Source organism: Anser cygnoides, chromosome 24, assembly GCF_040182565.1.
Source record: "Anser cygnoides isolate HZ-2024a breed goose chromosome 24, Taihu_goose_T2T_genome, whole genome shotgun sequence".
NCBI lineage: Eukaryota > Metazoa > Chordata > Aves > Anseriformes > Anatidae > Anser > Anser cygnoides.
In genome coordinates, this window is record NC_089896.1 from 4,584,503 (window position 1) to 4,607,624 (window position 23,122).

General features: G+C 54.4%; 1 protein-coding gene across 2 annotated transcripts in view; it reads left to right on the forward strand.

Moving 5' to 3' along the window:
• The window catches only part of EPHA10 (EPH receptor A10), a 41,923-nt gene extending 32,435 nt beyond the window's left edge, over positions 1 to 9,488 (forward strand). For both annotated transcript variants that reach the window (XM_066982517.1, XM_066982518.1), the window contains 6 exons: positions 1,693 to 1,754; positions 1,858 to 2,061; positions 3,400 to 3,549; positions 3,699 to 3,877; positions 3,958 to 4,122; positions 4,691 to 9,488. In XM_066982517.1, coding sequence (XP_066838618.1) covers positions 1,693 to 1,754; positions 1,858 to 2,061; positions 3,400 to 3,549; positions 3,699 to 3,877; positions 3,958 to 4,122; positions 4,691 to 4,805 — 875 coding nt within the window. In that variant the 3' untranslated portion in view covers positions 4,806 to 9,488. The remainder of the gene's footprint in view (positions 1 to 1,692; positions 1,755 to 1,857; positions 2,062 to 3,399; positions 3,550 to 3,698; positions 3,878 to 3,957; positions 4,123 to 4,690) is intronic.
• The last annotated feature ends 13,634 nt before the right edge of the window (positions 9,489 to 23,122 follow it).

Consider the following 23,122-nt stretch of genomic DNA (forward strand, 5'->3'; position numbering starts at 1 on the left):
TTTCTGCAGCTTTAATTTCTTTTTTCCCAGCAACTTTCCCACATGGCAGGAGCGTCTGGGCGTGCTGGCAGCCGTGCTGCCGGCACCTCGCTCTCCAAAGAGCCCTGACAGCGCGATGCCGCTGTCAGCGGGCTCCGGTACTCCATCAGCATGGAAACGGTGCAGTCGTATGCTTCATGCTCAAAAAATACCCAGCGCTGCTGGCAAAGCACAGAAATGAGTGTTGTAACCTCTTGAAGCTGTAAGGAGGCGTTTGGCTGACCTGCAGCAGCGGCTGGTGGGTGTACGGTGGGGTGTGCAGCGGGCAGAGCGCTGCTGCGTGGTGCTCGAGGAGATTTCGGTTTGATTTTCCTGGGAGAAGGCTGCAAGGATGCTGACTTTTTTAGGGATCCACCGTGGATTTCAGGCAATGCGCTGAACCTGCTGCTGCGGAGAGCGATGACCTGCTGCTGCAGGTGCCAAACTGTTGCTCTCTGGGTATCAGGTGTTTCCTCACCTATTAGCCATTTTAGCATTCCGATGATTAATAAAATGCTTACAGCTCGATTAATAAAGCCGGGGAGCGGGACTGGTTTAGCAGCAAAACAGCATGCTCTTAGTAAAAGCAAATTGCAGTGAGGTTTTGTCAGTAAAACGGATGAGGCTGCCTGCTCCCAGCCCTCGTGGGAGTGCTCGCTGAGCTGCGCTCGGTGCTGCTGGTAAATGGATGTTCGTGGAAATCCAAAGGCATGCGAGCACGTGCCTCGAACCAGCCCTTTTATTAGGTAAGGAAGTATTTCTGTCCCGAGTCTGGGGCTGAGCTGGTCACTTTTGTGTAGTTTGGTAAATTAATAACGTATTTTTTCTAATCTCAGCTTATCAAGAGGCGCAGAGTCCCTAAAAGCATCTTGTCCTGCTCTTTGATGAGTCTGTGTATGAGCTGCAGGCTATCTCTGAGCCTGTGTCTGTGTCACGATCTTTGTACCAAGCTTTCCAGAGCAGCCGTAGAAATGAGAATGAATTCTCCAGCTAATGAGAATTTCCTATTGGCGACCGTGTTTCCGTTCCTGTTAGCCGGATCTTCACTTTATCATGCTTAATTAATGCCGGCAGTGCCTGCTCTTTAACTGCAACGTCTCGTGCTCAGGCAGCCTCACGCTTTGCAGCAGGGGAGGCACTCATCCTTCCACCAAACCTCCGCTCGCACCGTGCTCAGCCCATGTGGTGGTGCTGTGCCAGACCCCTGCTCCTCCACGGGCCTTGCTGGCAGCACAGCGAGCCTGGCGCAGCTCTCAGGGTCCCGTGCTCGTGCTCCCAATAATTCTGGAAGAGAGAATCGTGTCTTTAATGTGCACCATCTTCCACTGCGAGCTCCTCTTGGGCGAGCTGTAGCAATGCTTCCAGCAGCAGCTGCAGGTTCAGCGGTGCCAAAGCATCGGTAGGGCTCAGCAGCAGGAGCTGCCATTCCCCTCTCACCCATCATAATAATAATCAGGTTAATCTCCTCTGGTTGTTGCCTCGTTGGTGGAGTTTATGATGCAGGTTGGATACATCAAAAATCCCGCAAGGAAAATCTGGCAAACATACAACGTTTATATTTGGAGGGGAGGTTTGAGGGCTGGGAGGTTCGCTCCGCGTTTCCGTTACCACCAGCACGGAGCTGCCTGCGGCAGGAGGCAGGACTCACGCGGTGCTCCTTGTCTGTCCGTGCAGGGAACACCATGATGATAGTGATGGAGTACATGGGGAACGGAGTGCTGGACTCTTTCCTCAGGGTGAGTGCTGTGGAGCTGGTGGGAACTGCCGGGCTCTGTCACCCCCCGGGCTTCAACAGGCATCGCTCAGCTCTGGCTTTTCCTCCTCTTTTTTTTTTTGCAGAAACATGAGGGACAGTTCACATCCACCCAGCTCATCAGCATGTTGCAGGGGATTGCCTCTGGCATGAAGTACCTGGCAGAGATGGGTTACATACATAAAAGCCTGGCTGCCCACAAGGTCCTTGTGAACAGCAGCCTGGCGTGCAAAATAACGGGTTTCAGGCAGCCGCAAGAAGATAAGATGGAGACCATCTTCACCACCATGGTAAGAGGCTTTTCCAAATTTAATTTTCAGTGCTTCCCAAAAGCAAAATGCTGACGGCACACCTGCGGAGATGTCCCCTGGTGTCCGTGCCTGGCCGTGGCCAGCATCCCTTGGACTGGCTCCTGGCAGCGCTGGGGAGGCTCGCAGCCTGCTCTGAGCGTTGAGGAAGGATCTGCATCGTAACAGTTTCTTTCCCCACTGGAAATTAATGCGTTTAGCTGGGGACCTGCCCCACAGCAGTGCTCTGTGCGTGTGGGGGCAAACCCTAGGCGGTGGCTGAGGGCAGCCTCAGCCTTCGTTATGTCTATTTTATCACTCATAATGAAGTTCATCGTTTTCAATTAAGGACCGAAGTCCTGCTCGCTTCACGCTCACGCCTCATCAGCTCGCCCCGTATCAGCTGAATCTGTTAGCGCGTCGCATTAACCAGGCATTAATATTTTAAAAAGCACCGATTCCGCAGTCAGACGAGCCCTTATTGTTTGCAGGGAGCGTTGCTCCAGGGAGGCAGCAGCTGGTGGGCACGGCCACAGGTACCCGGTGCTGTGTCCCAGCACCAGGCACGGCCATCCCGGGGAGAGGAGCCTGTTTGTGGGGTTTGCCCCACAATCTGTCGGGAGCTGTGGTTTTCTGTCAGCTCTGAGCAGGCTGATGACAGGAAGAGTCTTGCGATATGATTTTTTTAGCCTTTATCGTGAGCTCCAGGGAGACACCTCGGGGAAAGCATCCCTATCTTGTAGACTCCCTGGCGAAGCACGACCAAGTGCTGAGCATCCCGCAGCGCTGCGGCTCAGAGCTTGGCTGCCGTGCCCGCAGGGATGGGAGAAACCTTCCCTCGGTGCCAGCGTGGGCACGGAGCAGCCTGCTGGGTGCAGGGAGCCCGAGCTGTGGCTTTGGGGTTGAGGTCTCCCTCCTGTTAATTGCAATTAGCTGCAGTGTCTGTCACCTGCGTTGCCCAGTGCATCTAGAGGGATCTGCAGAGGTGGAGGACAGGATGGCTAATTACAGGAGAGCAAGCTGGGGTGCAGGGACTGTGTGTTTGTGCAGCTCTGAGACGGGTTTTGTTAAATATTAATGTGTAAAATGCCATCAGCTCTTCCCAGAGCCATTCTCTCTCCCATTAATATTTCAGGACTCACATTCCCATGTAGCATACTGTTGCATGCCCATTTTAAAACAAATCGAGGCACAAGTTTTCTCTTAGTATGAAACCCGTGCATGCTACACTGGCTGTGAAACAGGGAGAGGGTGCACCAGAGGGCCACCACGTGTGTCGGCCTCTCCCTCCTTCTGTCCTACGTGACAATGCTGTTTTACCCCCATTTTCTGCCCGGCCAGCGTGGGAAGAGCCTGGTGCTGTGGTCAGCCCCCGAAGCCATCCAGTATCACCACTTTAGCCCGGCCAGCGACGTGTGGAGCTTCGGCATCGTCATGTGGGAAGTCATGTCCTACGGCGAGAGACCCTACTGGGACATGTCCCACCAGGATGTGAGTCCCCCGCTGCGTGCCCGACGGCGACGTTGCTGTGGCTGGTGGCGGGCGGTGGGGAGGGAAGGTCTCCCAGGTGCTGGGTTTGGGTGCAGTCTGTATTTTGGCATTTCAGAGCTGTCCCCTCACCTCTCCGCCCCGCTCTGCAGGTGATGAAGGCGGTGGAGGACGGCTTTCGCCTGCCGGCCCCGGCAAACTGCCAGCCTCCCCTGCACCAGCTCATGCTCGACTGCTGGCAGAAGGACCGCAGCCAGCGCCCCAAGTTCTCGCACATCCACGACGTCCTCAGCAAGATGGTGCAGAGCCCACAGCCCCCGCCGTGCACCAGGTGCCCGCTTGTCCCTTCCCCTGCGGATCCCTGCCGCCGTGCACCATCCCCGCTCCCCTTCACCCCCCGTCTGTCCTCAGGTCCCGCGCTGCCGCCGTGCCCCTGGCTGAGCGCTCCTTCGCAGCCTTCCCGGCCTTCAGCTCGGTGGGAGAGTGGCTGGAAGCGATAGAAATGGGCAGGTACCGGGATAACTTCACCGCTGCGGGCTACTGCTACCTGGAGTCCGTGGCCAGGATGACGGCGCAGTAAGTGAAAGGGGCTGGCCGCAGCCTGGCGTCGTCGGGTGCAGGGGGAGCGAGTTGCGCTTTTAAATAACAGCCACTTGGTGCTGAATGGAAGGGCAAATCTTCCAGAATACATCTGCAAGAGCAAGAGAACACGTCCCAGCGATGGTGTGGGTCGGGCTGCATGTGCTGTGCAGCTCAGCTGCTGGGTTTTGGAGCCGATTGAAAGCTGTGCTTTGGATTTTAACTTGTAATTTCTGGCAGGCACAGAGTGTTACCTGTCCCAGACGGAGAGCAGGGTCAAATCGAGGAGCGATTTGCCAACAGCCGGCTCTGCAGGCAGCACGGGGCCTCCAGCTCCAGCAGCCGGGGTGGGAGCTCTTGTGTACTGTGGGCTTGTGTCACCCCAAGCTCCCTGCCAAGGTCCGTGCTGTTCAGCTGGGACAGCAGCTTGGGGATTTCTTACTCCTGCATGTCCGCAGGAGCCCGATGGTGTGAAATCCTCACTGCTCTGTCCTGGAGAGCAGTCAGCACAGGACGCCGCAGTTAGGGCTTGTTCCTTGTGGCCGATGCAGGGTATGTTTTTCAGAGATGTCCTGAGCCTGGGGATCACGCTGGCGGAGCACCAGAAGACCATCCTGAGCGGCATCCAGACCCTGCGGGCCCAGGTGATCCAGATGCACGGCCGGGGCGTGCAGGTGTGACAGAGCACGGAGCACCGGAGCGGGAGGAGGCGCCGGCCACGTGCTGGCCCCAAACCGGACCAAATCTCTGAAACCTCACAGTTTCAGGTGGGATGTAGGAGTCACTGGGCTGCTGCCCAGCGAGTCATTCCATGTGGCAAGAGGGCAGGGCGTCCCAACCCCTGTGCCAGGGAAGCCGAGCATCCCTGGGACACCAGGCACGGTGTGCCTGGGCGGCTGTGGTTCTCCCGATCGCTGCTCTGTAAGACGAGTCAAATGTAACGATGCCATTTCACATGGTAATTAGGTCAACAGGGTGGATGGACATTTGTGCACTGTCTTAATCCAGAGCTGACAGCGTTTTCCTATCTAGCATCCTACTGGTGAAATCCATGGGTATTTTTATACAGGCTGACATCTTCTACCGACCCCACCAGGAGCTTTTATTGCTTTTATTTTTAGAGACTGGAGCAGAGCTCACACCCAGCGCCCTGCTTTGGGAAGGTGACTTTGCCCATCTGGCATGCTGAAAGGAAGCTTTCTTTCCCAGCCACATCCCTTCCGCTCCAAGAGTCACCTCGCTGAGTCTTGACACCACTGTTGGTGAACAAAAACAAATGTTCTCCACCGAAGCGCAGAGCAAACGGTGCTGAACGTTTCTTGTCCTGGCAAGGCAGTTGCAGCGGAGGAAATGGAGGCCACAGCCAAGAGAGGGTGAGCACTGGCGCCCTTGGGCTGCCCTGCTGATGCTCTCAGCCTTCAAGCTTTCTGCCTTGCAAAGTCTCTTGGGCAGAGCATCCTGCATCCTTCGCTGGCTTGGTGGGGAAGCGCGGTGGCTCCGACTGCTCTGGGCTGCGGCACAAGGAGGGATGCGAGGCAGTAGGGCGGTGGGGAAGGTGTGCAAGTTGTGTCCGTGGTGGCGAGCTGCTGCTTGCTGGGCAGGAGGATGTCTGTAGGAGCCTGGAAAAGAGGGGTCTGCTCACCCTCGGCGCTAACCCAGACCCCTGTAAGGTTTGGCAGCGATGGTGCTCACTTTGCAGTCCTAATGCTGTACCGAACCGCCGGGCACAGACACTGTGGCTCAGGGCAGCAGCGGAGAAATAACCACAGCAAGGTGAACGCTGAGAAAGAGGGGGCTTCAGGTGGATGCAGCCAGTGATGGGGGGGCGAAGTGGGCAGAGCATCGCTGTGCAGCCGTGGGCTGAGCCACCTGGGTGAAGCTGGAGCCTGGGGATGAGCATCCCTCCGGGCAGGTCGGCACATCAGCACTTTATTTCGTAGCAGCCAGAGGCTCAGCACTGTGTGCCTCACGCACTGGCGGTTCCCACTGCTACAGGCCTGATCCGTGACGGAAGACTTTAATTGCATCTGCTTAACGCTACAAGTTTCCTTGAAGTTGGTTAATTAAATGGGTCTTTGCAGCCTTGTTCGGAGCTTTGTAGGCCTTTTATTATCATCTCTAAGTATTGCAAGTGAATTATTAATGATGAAAGGCAAAGATTTACAAAGGGAAAGAATGCTGTAGAGGATGTTCACGATGCGGTTGGAAGTGTGTTTGCATTGGGTTCGGATGCTCTGCAGGTAGTCTGCACCGAGGGGATGCAATCTAAATGGCAATTAGCTGAAGGATGCTAATGCAGCCTGCTTGCGGGGCCGGCATCGCACCCACCCCACCCAGACACATGGTCGCATCGTTCCAGGGATCCAGCTTTTGTTCAGTAAAGCCTCAATCCTGGTGGTTTTCTTCGAACCAGCACACGTGTCCCAGGGGAATGCTGTGCCCTCGGAGTCTTCTGGCTTGGCTGCTGCTGCTGGCTGAAGGTCAGGAGTGCTCAAGACTACAAGATTTCGCTTTTTTCAACTATTCAATATGATTGAATTGGAGATCAGAGCTGAACTTCACCAACACGTGGTATCAAGAAGGTGCCAGCTAATGTTTACTTCTCGTTTTTCTGCCTTGTGTTGCCATTTCCAGGTAATGTCAGTGAGCTGCCACCAGCTCTCGGTGCTCTCCTTCTGAAGTTTAAGCAGCATTCCCCAGTGTCACTCGGTCAGTTTTTTATGGAAATAACTCACCTTTAAGTTTCACCTTTGTCCGGTCCGGGTAGTTGCTCAGCATCCTGATGTTTCACACCCAGAAGAGTAATAATTGTGAACTGAAACCTTCATTTGGTAGAAATGCCAGATCCCAAGGATCAAGTGCAATTTGTATGCTCGTTATGTTTACATTTTATCTATAGAGAAAGTATATTCTAGTTCTCGAGGCAGCGAGCTGAACCAACGTGATTCCTGATCCTCTCCCACATCTCCTGCTCTTGTCCCTTTCGTGGGAGCTCCCCGGAGCCTCCTGCAGGCCAGGCTGTGTCCAGGCTGCTGTGCTTGCTCTCCGGAGCTCTGGGCAAAGCCAGGACTTGGTGACAAGGTGACACCATGCCCTCGGTCTGGAAAATGGAGCTGGCTATGAGCACACAGCCTGCCTGGTGCAGAAGACCCCTCTGTGACATGCAGGAAGGTGCTGAGGGCACTCTGAGCATCTCGAGCCCAAGGGTAGGGAAGTGAAGGCAGCAAAAAGGAAATTCTGGAAATGGTGACAGCAGTCAACAGCTACAGAGACCTCAGGGGAAGTGTCCCAATCACTGTAAATAAACCCTGTAACCTGTTGAGGGAGGCTGAGGTGATTTTGAGGACAGCTCCGTGAACCAGCTGGAAGGCAGCTGCTGGTAGCAGGATGCTCTTGGGCAAGGTGTTCCTTGTGTTTGGGCGGTGGTTGAGGCCGTGCAGGTTTCTCGTGTGCCTAGCGAGGGAGATCAGGTGGAGTGAGAGCGTGCACAGCTCTGCAGAAGTGCCCGAGAATAATGAATTCTCAGCAAAAGTTCGAAGAGAGTGTGGCGTTCCCTTTCCAGCAGATTAAATGTTATTCCTTGGGAACGCTCCTGGGTTTTATTTGTCATTTAAGAGCCTTACAACCAAAGGCAACGTTGACAAAAGTGGCAGACCTGGCAAGCTTGGATGCATTTTCTGCATTCCCTGCAGAGGCAGTGTGGGACATTAGGGTGAGGAAGAAGTCCTTGTCCTTGTCCTTTCCCAGCAGCTGAGCCCTGCAGCAAAGCCCTGGGGCCTCTTAATCCACGTGGCTGGGCACTTGTACAGTGCTCTCTCTGTGCTAGAGTGCTCCAATTAAAAATGAGACCATTTCTCAATCATTTAAGAGTTCCCCCTGCTGAATTGGGCTCCTGTACTGCATTCTCCAGCACAATCAGAACTGGAAGTGACATTTCTTCATCTGAGTCTCTCTAGCTGGTCCCAAAAGAAATTCCGTGTTTAATTACTTTCCTGATTTACTACAGTGAGGGACTTGGGCTCGGTGTTTCAGCGAGCTCTTTTTCTTCCAGACAGCAGCATTCTGTGGCTGGGACCGTGCTGTAAGGTGGCAGAAGCACGGCGTGTTGGCTCTCCTGGTCTCTGCTGGAAGGGAGAGGAGAGCACGTAACCGAAGCGTGCTTCCTAGCCTAGCTCGTGGCAACAACAAACACCTCTAACTGAGCTCCTCATCAGCCCTGGAACTAATCAGATCAGCAGATTAAGTTATAAATTGTTACTGCGATTTTAAAATTAACTTGTGCCCTCTCAGCACCTCCTCTTTGGGGAAGTATTCAATGCCTGATAATTAAATTAATTAGCAATGCTGTTTTGCAGCTGCTCGACCAAGGGAAATGCCTCAGAACGAGTTCAGCCTCTTATTCCAGGCTGTCTCTGACACAGGGCAGGGTTCCTACTGAAGCTGATAAATGGGTTGGGGTCGCATGTTTGGGTTCCTGCTGTGCTTTTGGAAGAGGTTGCTGGAGCTCGTGTCCTGGACCTGGGGCTAGCCCCCAGGGCATCACGAGGAGCATCAGCCCCATGCAGGCACGCTCAAGGGCTTTGCTCTTCTGGGCTTTGCTCTTTGGGGCTTTGCTTTCCTCAGACCGTGGTGCATTTGACCCAATGCATTCTGTTCTCCGGCTGCCGCCCTCTCCAGCAGCAGGCAACTGCCTGTTTGTGGGCTTTTCTTTGTATTCCTAACGAGGATGTCTCCACTAGATGTTCCTCTTGGCCAGCGAGAAACGGCGCAGTACAGCCTCTCCTGGGGGTCTGGCTCTGCCTGTGCTGGAGGAATTCCTCTTTGGGAATCCTCCCCTTCTGGGCTGGGTCTTGTTTTCCTTGAGGGCGGCAGGACAGGTCCCAGCCGTGCCCCTGGTCAGGAACAATTTTCTGGAGCCAGAATTAGGACAGTGCTGGACACAGCCCCAGGCAGCATCACAGGCAGGGCACGCGGCTCCTCGAGAGCTGGTGCACGTAACCTTCCCCCCCCCAGCATAAAACCAAAACTGGGGTCACATTGGTTCATCTCTAGCTGCTTTTTGATATTCATTAACCACATGTTATATACTGTAAATACATACTTGAGAAGTCAATATATATTTTTATAAGCTTGGAACAAATGTAATATAAGATTGTAAGGGACACTGTGTACATTTCATGATTGAGCTATAGTCAGACATCTCCAGGGAATCACCATTGATTTGGAAGAACAATAATAATAATAATAGATGGTAATAAAGATCTATTGACATTTTTGTTAATTTTGTATTTATTGAACTATGTTTGAAGATTGCAATAATGAGATACCTAAATATAACTAAGTAAAAACAACCACTAATTCTGCCCTGGCTTGCACGTGTGGGTTATTTCTGGCATTGTGATGAAAAGCACCGCTTCAGCGAGGATAGCAGGTATCAAGTAATGAACAGTTGAAGTGGCAGCAAGGTGTGAAATGACGCCTTGTTTTATTAAATAGCATGTGAGCTAAAACAAGAGCCTTTGCTCCTTTTTGCAGAGTGTGCAGGAACAGTGCAGCGGTTGTTTCTTGCTACTGATGTTTCCGTAGTGAAAAAAAAAAAAACATTGTTTAACTGGTACAGCTCGTGTGTTTTGAAGAGGGAGAGGCCAAGCCCTTGACCGGTGGGGCCAGCTGTGGTCAGGCAGGCAGAAGCCCCCTGTTCTCCTGGGAGCCCCCAACCTTGGACGTGATCAGAGCGGAGCTGCTGGCGCGATCGTCACCCTGAGTGCAGGATGCTGCTGAGCAAAGGGAAAACACTGCCGAGCTCCTGTGCTCAAGGCGTGCAATTAATTGTTTAACTGAGTAAACGAAAGCAGGGTACGGCCAGCATGTTAAATGCAAGCGCTGCACAAACAATAATATTTAGAAATAATGCAGCGCGACTCTTTCAGCGGTTCCCGTTTCTTCTCTTTTTCTTGGGCTGCTTAATGCCAAAGAGCGTGTACAAAAGCCTCGTTTCAGTGTGCTGACAACAGTGACAGCTGCTACGAAAAAGGAACTGAATGGGTGCTTAAAACGGGTGAAGTCTATTTGCCTTCTGTCGATCAATTAATTCAGCCAGTCTTCACTAGGAGCCTGGCCAGGGCTATATTGGCACTATAAAAAAATAATTAGAGCTCTGAAGCAGGGTTATGAATAGCGGATCGCAAGCCCCAGCCAAGCAGAGGTATTTCTTTGCCCAGCCTTACCTGCGCTGCTGCCTCCTGTGCCCCATGGGTGATGTTTTCACCCCTGTTTTTGTGATCTTCCTGGTAGGGACAGGGGCTTGGGCATCCCTGTGCTGCTGGGGTGGGGGCTGGATGCTTCCAGCATGGGTTGGGGGGCACAGGAGGGGACAGGGAGGGATGCTGGGGGTGGTGAAGGTCTCCATCAACCCCCCTGGGGCTGGCAGGAGCATGGCAAAAGCCCCTTCCCCTCTCTGCCACCAAGGAAACGGCGTTCCCCAGCCCTCCCAGGGCAGGCCCACGCTCGAGGAGCTCGCTGCCTTTCTAAAATGGAGGCCGATTTTCCGGCTTCCTGGGTCAAGCGGTTGTGCCGCGCGGTGTCAGCGTGTCCCTGCTCCGAGCTGGAAGCTTTATCTTCATAACTTATTGCTCACTGCTCTGCGACTGCCCTGTTGCAGTGATGGATTGCACGGGCTGACATTGAAGCTCCTGCTCCCTTCTTCCCCCCCCCCATTCTCTGCTGTTGGAGCTGACTGGACTGTGAATATTTTCTGCACAACAGACCTGAGCAAACCTCTCATGATCTAATTTTAGTCCTCTGATACAGAGGTTTGAGGGGGAAATTACAGCCTGGGCTGCAACTGCGCGTGTTGTACAGCCAGCAATGGATGTATCAGCTTCTGACACAAGCAATGGCTTTGAGGGAGAAAACTAGCTCTGGAAAACATCTGGAAAATCATGTCACCGCTCTCCGAGGACAGCAGCATCTGTCACCTTGATGTTTGCATTTTGTCCCGTGGCCCTTTGGGCACGCCGTTGCCTTCTGCTCCCCTCCGTGCACATCCGAGGTGTCTCCGGGTGCCAGCTGTGGCCAGGCTGGGAGCAAAGGAGCCTGAGAAAGGGGCAGGTGCCGGTGTGGCAAGGGCATACACGGTGCTGGCACAGCTGTGGATCATGTTGGGGCTCTGTGTGTGCTGCCTTGCCCTGGGACGAGCCACAGGTGCCGTGGCAGAGGCAAGGACCAGCCCAGCTCTGCCTCTCGTCCTCCATCCTCCCTGCTTTAGGGTGAACATGGGAAGGGGGAGAGCAATTCCCGGGGGACATTAAAAGGAGCCTGGCTCCGGAGGGAGAGTTACATTTAAATATGAACACCCGCTAATTATCGGGAAGACCCGGTGCTATCTATCATCATAATCAGTGATCTGTCACCTCAAGTGTGGTGTGAACGGGTGCATCGGCCCTCCTTTGGTTAGTGTCCCACCATCCCTGTGCCTCTGCCCTCCCCAGGGACAAGCGCACCCAAGGGTGCTGTGTGAGGGTGGGGGCCACGTCCTGGGGCCTGCAAACGGCCACCAGCGGTGGAGGGAGCCCTGGGGATGGCAGCAGCAGGCCCAGCAGCAGGAACAGAGGCTGCATGGCAGCTTTTGGCATCTCCTGGGAGCGGCTCTTGGGCTTCCATTTAGCAGCCAGTGCGTGTGGCAAAGCAAAAGCTCCCTGTGTCTGCCTGTTTCCACCTCTTGCACTCTCTAGCTCCCCCGGAAAGCCTCCCAGTGACCTCCAGTTTCCTCTAGGATGCCCAAGAGGCCTCCAAGGGCACTCTAGGGTGCCCTATGAGCCTCCTCTTGTACCCTAGAGGCAAAATAAGGACTCTTCCAGGAATCTCTGGAGGCCTCGCAGTGCTCTCTAGTGAACTCTCATGCACACTGCAGGCCTCCTGTTGTCTTCTGCACTCTAGATCCTCCACAGGACCACCAGGGCCACCCAGTGCCCCCCAGCTCCCCCAGTAAGCCTCCCAGTGACCCACAGTGTCCTCTAGGATGCCCTAGAGGCCTCCCAGGGCACACCGGGATGCCCTACAAGCCTCCTCTTGTACCCCAGAGGCAAAATAAAGACTCTTCCTGGAATCTAGAGGCCTCACAGGGCTCTCTAGCATTGAAGTTAATGGATTAACCTGGTGGTCAGCAGAGTCACGATAGGGAAGTTTAAGAGACAGAGCTTTTTCGGGATGGGTTCACCTATCCAGCTCTGGCTTTTCTCTTCGCTTTTTCCCAGCAACACCTGCTCAAAACACTCTGAACGAAACCAGGGGATGCAGGAACATCATTTCAGTGCAGAGAACAGCCTGCAGGGACTTGTGCCTTCTCCTCCCCGTGCTGGGGATGAGACAGGGATGTGGCCACCCCTGATGGGCAGAGCGGTGCCTGCTGGGGGCACATCCAGCAGGAGCAGAGTGGGGGGGACCCACGAGGTACCCCCAGGCTCGGCCGCACGTCCCGGTCTGGGTGCCACCACCCCCACGGTGACCTCAGCTGCCTCTGCACTTCTTCCAGGCTGCTGGCATTAAAGCCATCTGCCCAGCTGCACGAGATGCCTGGAAGGCACCGGAGCCATTTAATTACACAATTATAAATGTGTTTGGCCTTTTTATCTTGCTGAGGTTGACAAGCACCTTCGGAATCAGACAAAGCAAAGCCCTTATCGCTTGGCACAGGGGCTGCTGTCCTGGGCTGCTGCCCACGTCTGACAGGCGTGAACAAAAGCAGAGAAACGGAGTCAGGGGGGTGCGGATCAGTCCCGGAGCTGCCTGCTCTGCCCAGGCTCTGCTGCTGCACGGCCACATCTCGGGGATCGGGGCTGGCCCTTCTCCTGCCTTGGTTTTTGTCGCATTCCAGCAGCCTGCCACAAACCGAGCCCTGACAGCAGGAATCCGCGGGCTGACGGGAGCTGTGCCCCCGGCGCGGCCTTTTCAGCTTTGTGTGGTGTTTGGAAGCAAAATGCACCTGCGGCAGGGCTGGCACGGCTGGCTGGGGACGTGTGTCCTCCTCCAGCTGCTTGCTTCAGGCTGGGAACGGTCCTCTGGTGGCAAAGGGAGAAAGAAAAGGTACAGAGAGGGGTTTGGGTGTTCCTGTGGCGATGAAGAGCCACCACAGTGGGGTGTCTCCAGGGCTGGGTGTCCCCAGGTGCTCTGCCTGGGCTCAGGGTTGTTCCTGGCACCCCCTGCAGTGCCTGGGAGCACCGCTGCAGCTTTCTCCCTGTGCTGGTGTCACAGCGCTGCTGGCTCTTTGGGCACTGTGGAAGGATGCTGGTGGGATGCTGGAGCAAGCAGGCAGCTTTGGCACTCTCAGGAGAAGCAGATGTCCTCTGCTGAGGGACCAGCTGGCACCCCACGGCCATACACAGGGCACCAGCACTGGCACCTTCCTCTGACAGCCCCGGGGGGGGGTCCTGTCCCCAGCGGCGCACCCGGAGCTGCAAGAGGCGGTGAGACAGAAGGGGTCCAGCAGTTGCGTGCACACATCTGTATTGCACCTCATCAGACCTTCATTAGAGGAGAGAAACTCCACGAAGTGCTGGCAGTTGGCACCAGCTGAGCGAAGGCAGTCATTAGCAAAGCATCCACACCGGGCTGGGGGACATCACCCGAACACGGCTCTTCGTTAAGTCGCTCTTTACAAACAGGCAATTAAAATATTTCCCTGCCAGCGCTGGGCACAGATGAACAGCGTGGGGCTGCACCGGGAACAAAGCCCAGCTCCCTGCAGGGCAGCCGGACACAGGCTCTGCAACCCGAGGGGCAGGATCCGGCCCCCACCGGGACCCTGGGGTGCTGTGGGTGGCACCGCCTCCCCCCGAGCCCTGGCAGCGGCAGCAGGGAGCGAGCGGCTCCAGCTCGCGGCACAGCGGGACGGGAGCACAGCTCTCTGCTTTATGTGCAGCCATAAACATCTCCATTAACTTGCCCAGTATTTAAATTCCATAATGGAACCGAAATAAAGCAGCAGCAGCTTATCCCCGCTAGAGCCCTAGATCATCTGTTACAAAGAGCTTCTTTGGGAGAAACCGTGTGCGTTTGGGTAAGAATTTCAAACCGAGCAATTCAGGTTTTTCTTGAGCAATTCAGGTTTTTCTTGCGAGTCTTTTCTCTGCCGTGAAGCCTGTGCTCCCAGGGGGAATACAGCACCTCTTAGCTGGGTGCTGAGCAGGGCGCTCAGGCACAAGGGGCAGCAGCAGGGCAGCAGTGGGGTTTTTGCATTTGCCGATGCCAGAAGCAAAGGTCAGGATGGGTTCTCGCTGGCCAAATCAGCACCAGAGGGAGGGCACCACGAAAGCAGCCCAAGGCAGCGACACAGGGCAAGGTGCTCATGTGTTTGTGCGTCCCCTGCACCCTCCTTGTGGCTGTGGCCGGTGAGCTGTCCTCGTCACCGCTGCACGGGGGTCAGAGGCAGCAGGGACACCGCTGACCTGGGACACGTCTTCTGCTTTTGAAAGCAAAAACGTAAAGCCAGGAGTCACGGCAGAGCCGGGAATGTTCATGTGAAAGTCCTGCCTCCCGTCGGACCGGTGCCCATCCTCCGCCTTCCATGCTAGAAATACATCATTGTGGCACCCACAGGATGCCTGGGAAGGGAGGCTGTGATGGGCTGTGTTGAAATTAGGGAGGCGCATCTGGTGCATGGGAAATTTCCCCTAAAAGCACCCCGCTCCTGGTGTCCCCAACACACAGGCAACAGACGGAGCAGTACCTCAAGGCAGCCAGAGGAATGGCACTCAGCCGTGGGGGGCTTAGGCTGTTAAATATTTTTAAGTGAATTCTATTAAACAACGGGAGAGGGAGAGATTAATAGGGCAATAAAAATGCTTTTTGTGAGATTTAGGTGCTCTGGGGTGACGGCAATTGGCGTGCCGGATAAATAGCGGTTTGTGACTGTAAATACAAGCTCCCGGGGTAAGAGGTATGTAAATGGGAGATGTTTTACATCTCTGGGGAGGAACAAGCTCGGGGACCCAGGCTGCTTTCACTGTGGCTGCTTCTGGGCAAAGTTAAATTAAGTGACGATGTAATGCAGCTTTGCAGGAGAAGCAGAATTATTACAGCAGTTGGTGTGAGACACAGCGACGGGGTTATTCCCTCTCCATCATCTCCTAACCAGGATTCCTGAAGCAATTACTCTGTGCTTGTTCTCTTCAGGGTCACACGTCTTGCAGCTCTCCTCCCCAGATGGCAGCTGAACTGGCACCAGGCGTGCAGGAGAGGCTCCGTGGTCACCCCACAGACGTCCCCGTGTCCTTTCCAGCCGCAGCACAGGCGGCGGTGGGGTTACTGGGGCAGCTGGCTGTGCTGAGCTGGGCAGGAGGACATTTGCATCAGCTCTGCAGCATCTTTGATTTCCTAATCCTCGTTAAGCGCAGAGTGGGGTGCACAACGCCTGCAGCTGGGGCAGGTCCCGGTTCCCGCTTGAATTATTTTATAAGGAAGCTTCTGACTGTAACATTTGCCTACAAAAGGCTGAGTTTCCCTGCATCTGTTAAAATTATTGTCAGCAGAGCATTGTCTTGCCCAAGAAGAAGAGCAGGGTGGCTCTCAGAAGCTGACGCATTGTCTCGCAACACAAAGCAAAGTATAAATCTCTGCTTTGTCTTGCAGGGAAATGCGACGTGTCAGGTAGCACATCGCGCCACATCCGAGTGTGACGTGGCACAATGAATCAAACTGCCAAAAATAAAACTTTCCTCTAGAAATAAACTTGTCGCTGTCAATTTAAACTCCTGCCAGAGAATCGTGATTTGATATGAGTTACTTTTGCCAGCAATTTGCAGAAGTGGGTGGTTTTAATTACTATTTATAATGTGGGTAGGAGTACAGAGAGAGGAAGGTGTCTCTGTCTAAACGTGTGTTAGCGGTACAACAGAAAAACCCACATCCTTGACGTAGCTCCAATATAGCAGAGCTTGAGAGAGAGCAGAGCACAATCTTTGTTGAATAATAAAGGGAAGGAACATTTCCTCCCTTCCCATTTGCCCAAACAAGCGGGGAGGTAACAGCGGCATCTCCTGCAGGTACCCCCTACGAGCATCGCCCCCTGCACAGGGGGCTCCGTGGCCCCGAAGCCCCCAAACCCCAAAGCCCCAGCAGCAGGGGGGCTGCAGCAGGCAGCGGGCAGGGTGCCGGATGGCGGGATTAGGAGGTGGGAGCAGATGGCCCGGCCCTAATCTGCTCCTGCAGAAACCCTGGAATCCTCTTTGTGGAAGTGCAGCAAAACCTGGCAGTCTCTGTTCCTGCTCTTTGCCCATTTATTGCCCAAAGCAGCACCCAGGTGATGGGGTAAAGAGGGGGAAAGATAGAAAGTGAAGGAATGTGGGGCAGGACCATCGATGTGACCAACCCCACAAGTCACCCTCTGAGGCTTCCCCGACCTGCAGGCGTGCGGCCAGCTCATGCTCAGCAGCCTGGGGAGCCTGAAAAGGGATTTTTACATTTTATTTAATTTCAGTTGAGAGTTGTGACTTACTGAGCCATTTTGGTTAGTGACGATGCAGCTGGAACACGACTTGTCCCAGGTTACAGCCTCGTCCCCCCCAGAAGCAGAGGCAGTAACCCCAGCCCTCCTGTAGCAAGGTCCCAGCAGAGGAGGTCCCGTCGGCCAGACCTTCCCCAGCAGCCAGCAGGGACGAGGCCATGGGGAAGCCTGCAGCAGCTGCCCGTGGGTTTTTACACCACTGCGGAGACGAAAAGAGCGAGCGAGATGGATGGGCTGGAGTCAAAATGTTGTCAGGGTTCCCTTGTCAGCGAGGAGCTGGGACTAAGAGGAAATCGGTCAGAGAAAGGCTGAGATCCTAAAAGACAAGGCACAGCAAGATGTTGCTGCTGCTGCTGGAACCTGAAACTTGGCTCCATGCACCTTCAGGTAACTGCGCTGGAGGATGGCTGTGGCTCCTCTTTGATTTAGTCTTTCAGAAGGGCAAGAGGAGACTTCAGTTCAGCAGTCTGGGGTATTTTAACGGGATGGAGGTTATTTAGAGACAAAAACTACACGGTTCTGAAGGGAGAGAACCGTTCATGTCCTGTCCACTGCCACCTCCGCCCTGCTCGTCGCATTTCGAAGGGCTCGATGCGGGACCTCAGCCCTGCCGGGCACAGCTCCCCTGCACAGGTGGGGAAAAAACAGGCTTTCCTAACAGCAAAACTCAGGTGAGAGGAGAGGGCAGAGCAGGGGAACAGGGTGGCAGGGACAGCCCGCAGCCCATCCTCGCCGCCGTCCCCAGGCTGCCCTCCGCCCAGGACAGACGTCACCGGGGGCAGCGAGCAGGGACCGGGGTGACAGCGCCGGGAGCCGAGGCGGAGCAGCGGTGCCTCGGACTCCGTTATTGATTTGAGGAATGCTTCAAACAGATCATTTATTTTCATTAGACTTCTGCCGACGTCTTCATATCAGTGTCCCCTACGTAGGTCGACATCTGTCCTCAGGAATGCTTTAATTGCATTTTCTTCGCTTTACGCAGCTCTTAGCTAATGCATTCTGGCTTCATTAGATTAGACACCTATTGTCCCGAGGATGTTGTCATGTTTTCAAATGGCTTCAATCAGCACCTCCCAGGCACTGGCTATTTCAGGAGATAATAAAACCGAAACCTCATTCAGCCTGGGTGAGTAATGGAGGTGCATTTCCCACCCCCATCCAGCCTGGCTTTAAATTCGGCTGGCTGACATCCCCCTGGATACCGACAGAACACAATTAAGTCTCTTGTCTTGCAGGCATCGTCTGCGTGGTTACACACTGCTTGGGAGGAAGAGCTCTGCAACATTAACTCGGTTTCTAATGATCTTGTCATAGTGAACACCACAGCGAGATTAAATGAAAGACCGGGGGAACGCTCAAGAGCAAAACTCAGCTCCTCGGATGGCCGGAGCCATGGGCCAGTGCCACCAAGTGTCTGCAGGAAAGTCCTGGCCCCAGGAACCCGACTGGAGGGCCGGGAACCCCGTGGGGAAATGCAAAGGGAAGCAAGGGAAAACCCATAGCTGCGGGGCAGGCACAGGACAGCGCCAGGACTTCCGGACCCGCTCAGCTGTTGGTAGAGAAATGCCCATGGCAACACGTGTGTTGGAACATTTCGTAGCTTGTCACCTGCCACAAAACCTTTCCATTTATATATATATATATATAAATGTAAATGCATTGCAGGCATCTCATGCATTTGGTACCTGCACAGTAGCCCCAGTAGCCCCCAGTGGGGATTTGGCTGCCGCAAAGCTCACCAAGACAGGCAACAGGCAAGTCTGGCCAAGCACGACATCGAGTGCTGGAGAGAAAGTGTTAAGGTTCTTTGTACAGCAATGGCTTTTTCCTCCTGTCCCCTGCGTATCAGCTAATGCTGCCATACATTAGTGTTCTCGGCAATGGATGGCCTATATGCCACCCCGCTTTTGTATGCTTGCTTCTCTCAAGCCTTCCCAGCCGTGTGTGCATGGGTGCTCTGGACTTTTCTGCCGAGGGATGCCCCGCTGGGAAGCCCCAGCACAGCCCCAGCCCCACGGGTCGGGGTCCTGGGGTGCCCGCAGGCCCCGTTATCCACCCGTCATCAGCAGGGCTGGGGCTCCTCTCCCTGCCACCTCCAGCAGAGGTGGCACGCACTTAGCCCTTGCTTTGCAGAAGCTGCTTCCCCCTAAGGGAACAAAGCTTGGAAATTCTCCGTTTTTCTCTGCTCAGCCCCAAAACAGTCAAAGATTTAGGAAAGGAACCAAGGTAAGAAAGAAACACCAGGGACACTGAGCACGGGGACAGATGCATGTTGCTGGCAGAAGTGTGATTCTCTGCTCAGCCCCAGGGGAGTCGGTCCCTGCGTGCAGCACCAAGACCCCAGACAAGCTCTAATCCCCCCTCCAGCCGCTCCCCTCCGGACCAGCTCAGCCCTGTCCCCTTATCAGAGGCTGCCACAATGCCCACATCTATCCTTTTCACCCCACAGGCTGCAGTTCCACTTCCTACCTACCAAGGGACTCTAGATATATCCCAGACAATTTCCTCTCCTCATTTTTAATAATCTCGTTCAGCCTTAAATTAGTTTTTGAAAATATGTATTGGGGATGATAGGCTTTTTATCACAGCTGATAGACAATATTCATCACACCCGTGTCCTAATCCTCACAACACGTGTACATTCATTACAGCAGCCCCACATCAATTTCACCAACGTTTAATTCATTATGTCTCTATCACTGGGTGTGCATATTTCCCGCGACACCTTCACGTGCCATTTGTCACCCGCCCCGGCCGGTGCTGCAGCAAACCCTGGCTGGACCTAACCAGGAGAGATGGAGAGCAGCCTGGAGAAGATGTGGGAGCATTCCCCGTGCCCCTCGGCTCAAGGATCCCAGATCCCAGCGGAGATGAGAGTGCCGGCAGAGCCCACTGCATCAGTGCCTCCTCCAGCACAACCAGCCCGGCAAACCCCAGTCCTGCGGGAAACCTCTCTGTGAGATAAGGAGGTAACCAGATAAGGAGCCACGATGCTCTTTTTGGGCCAGAGCCGAGAGCAAGGAGAGGAAGCTGCCTCGCCAGGAGAATGGTGACAAAGTGGAAAATCACCAAAGCCCAGAAGCTCAGCAAGTTGCGTCGAAATGAGCAGCGCAGGGAGGGTGAAGCTGCAGCATCTGTCGCGTCCTGGGAGCGCGGAGTTGTCTGCTTGGCAAAAAATAAATGCAGCCAGGCTAGCTGGGAGATACCAAGGACACGGAGACACAGTGCCCCGGCTCCCCGTATCACTCGTCTGAGTCCACACATTGCCCCTATCATTAGCCAGCACATAAAAGAGCTGGAGCAGGATTTACGCTCTGCAGCCTACGTGCCGGGAGGTTTATGGCACCGTAAAATGGCTGGGCTCTAAACAAACAAAGCTGAACACTTCTGCACGGCTCTGTGGTTTTCAAAGCTGTTTTACGATTCTCCTTTAACATGACTGATTTCCTTTTACTGCCCAGGCTGATTAAAAACATCACGAGCAGCTTCACTGCTGCTTCTTGCTCGGAGAGCTCCTGCGGCGGGGCAGAGACGGATGGCAGGGCTGGGGCCGGCCCTGCAGTTTGCCTTCACCTCCCTTCCCTTCTGCATGTGGCCTTGTCCCAAGCCCCAGTGGTTCTTCGCCGAGCATCTTATTGCTGCTGAACTGCAGAGAAGGAGCTTTAAGCATTGCTTTAAGCTGTGGGTGCCCGGAGCACTCTCCTGCCACAGCCAGCCCGTGGTCACGCAGGAGTTAGCCCCGAATGGATTATACCCGCTCCGTCAGGAAGGGAAATACCTCGCAGCTCTGTTGAAACCTCCTCTATGGCCAGAAGAGCATCGCTATTGAATACCCACAGAGAAATATTCAAAAGTAATCTTTGGAGCTGAAAGGAAATTATGACTGTAGCAAATAGTTTCAGCCTCCAAAGAGGAAGAGGATATTGTCTGCAGGAGGTGATTCTGGGAAGCAAGAAAAGCAATGCAGCGGTTCTGCATTAAAATAGTATTTCTACTTCTACCCGAAAGAAAATAGATTTTTTTTTTTTTTTAGGACAATAATAAATACAAAGAGCAGAAACTGACTGCGGCATCAAGCCAGAAAAAGAGGTGAGAAGGTAAAGCCAGGTCATTAGCAAATGGAGGTAGAGGAGAAAAGCTGAGCAGAGCCCTTCCCCGCAGCCTGCAAGCCCCCGCCCGCACCAATTACTTAATGAAATCCTCAGCTCGTTCCTGCATTGCCTGGGCTGCCCCTGCCCTTCCCGGGGCTCCGGCGCTCGGCACAGAGCAAATTCCTACAGCAGCCCTCCGGTAAGGCGGGGAGCGTGGTGCAGAGCAGATGGCAAGTGCCAGATGGGTGAGAGCGAAGGAGGGAGATGTCAGGACGTGGAGCGAGCTGTAGGCTCCACTAAGCCCGGCTCCCAACAATTGGCAATTAACTTGGGCTATTAGCATCAAACTTTGCCTCCGAAGTTTCCTCCCGTTGCCATCGGGCCTCCTTGTTTCCAGGTGAGCTGGGTATTGGAAGAGAAAGTGAACCCGTAACTGATTTGCAGCGAGGTGCCTTGTTCCTCAAACACGCAAAAAAAAACCAACACACCTGCCAGGAGTCTTATTTGCCAAAAAGAATGGGATTACTCTCAGTCGGCACTGTCCCAAGGGGAAAGGGAAATTGGTTCTACCTTGCAAGGGCTTTTATTCATAGCAAGCAAGCAGAGCCTTGTCGCTGTTTTATACCGTGCTGGCACGGGACGGGGACGCGTCCTTCCAGGGGCAGGAGGTGGCACCAGCTGGAGCATCCTCTGTCCTCTGTCCTCCATCCTCGATCTTCCTCGCTGCCTCCTGCTCTTGTCCAGGGCTGCACAAACACAGGATGGAGCAGCCCCGTGCTGGCTGCTGCTGGGTTCCCGTTAATCACCCTATTTCCTAACCAGGCCGTTTAACAGCTGTGATTACCACACAGCAGAGCCCCTCTTGCTGCTTCCCAGCATTAATCCCATCAGACGAGGTGGTTGCTGCTGGAGAGGGACCCCTGGGACTGCCAGCACTGCCCTGCACGGGCTCAGCTGCCTCTGCCTAACGGACCAAGCCAATCTGCGTGCTGGGAAATGACATTTATCTACTGCAAATAAAATTTACGGCTTCTGTCTGAGCTCCCCTGCTGCTGAAATGCTGAGCTGGGAGATCCCAGCTGCAGCAGAAGGGCCCCACGGAAAAATGGGCAACCCTTCTGCAGCCCCATTCTGCCTCCTCTTCGTGGCTGCTCAGCACTGCCCGGCTTTCCCTTCGTTTTATGCTCTTCTGTCAGGGCTGAGCCGTGCAGGAGAGGATGCACTCCCATTATCCCAAAGGTTTTTTTTATTCTTTGAAGGCTCCTCACAGCTCTGCCTTGCAAAGTGCTCTCCATCACTGGTGATGGATCTGCGTGGCTGGAGAAACCCCGCTCCTGACAGCCCCAGCTTCCGTCCCACCGGGTGCCTCTAATGCATTTCATGGCACCGGCGCTCTCTGATGGCCTTTTCCATCAGCAGAGCTCCAGGAGCTAATGCGTTTGAATGTGCCCGAGGCAATTCCCTATAACAAACTAATGCAGGCCTTTAATTTTAACAAGTGTTTCAAATGCAGCGCTCGAATAGCATCACTTACGGCACTATTTTTCTGCTGACATATGCTATGCCCCAGTCTCTGTCAGTTAAAGTTAAAATCGCTAAATTCCTCTTTAAAAATGCCCTGGTTTCCCTAGGAAATACGGCTTTCCCGAGGGTTTTCTCCCATGTCTGCAGCCCTGGCCACAGAAAGCAGCAGGTTCCTGCACCATGCGTGGGTGATGCTCAGCTGCGAGGGGCTGCACCGAAAGCCTCGCTGCTGCCCAGCTCCCTGGGGACGCTCAGGTGGTTTCAGAGCAGCTCCGCTCCCCAGGAGCTCTCACAGCTGCCCGGTTCCTTCTCTCTGCTCTGTGCTGTGCAAAGTGCGAAGCTATCGCTCTCACAAAATGCGAAGCTATTGCTTTCCAGAGCCGTGCCCCTTGCCGGCTGGCGGGATGACGGCGTCGCCTCTCTTATCTGCGAGAGCTGCTCGGAGCTGGCAGGACCCGGAGCTGGCAGCTCTTGGCGAGTGCTTTCCTCCTTCAGCAGGTTCCTATGGAGATGCAGCTCCTGTCATCTTTGTGTGCGATAATTGAACAGCAGAAAGGGAAAGCGAGAGCGTTCGTGAGCCTGCACGAGCCGGGCTCCGCGCTGCCCAGCCGAGCTCTCCTCCCGGGCCGCACAGCCCAGACTGAAGCGTTTCCAATTGCACTTTCCATCTGGCATTGATTACTCTCCAATTTCTTGTGCCTTCATTTGCAGTCAGCGGAGGCGAGCTGACTGACATTGAGGGAGAACGACTCCTCGCATGCCATCAATCAAGTGCCATCAGGCCTCAGCTTCCCAGGCTCGCGGGCCACAAGGTCACCCTCGGTGGGAAATGAGCTTTCCGTCCGACGCTGCGCCCGCCTCGCGCCCCTCTCCCACCGCA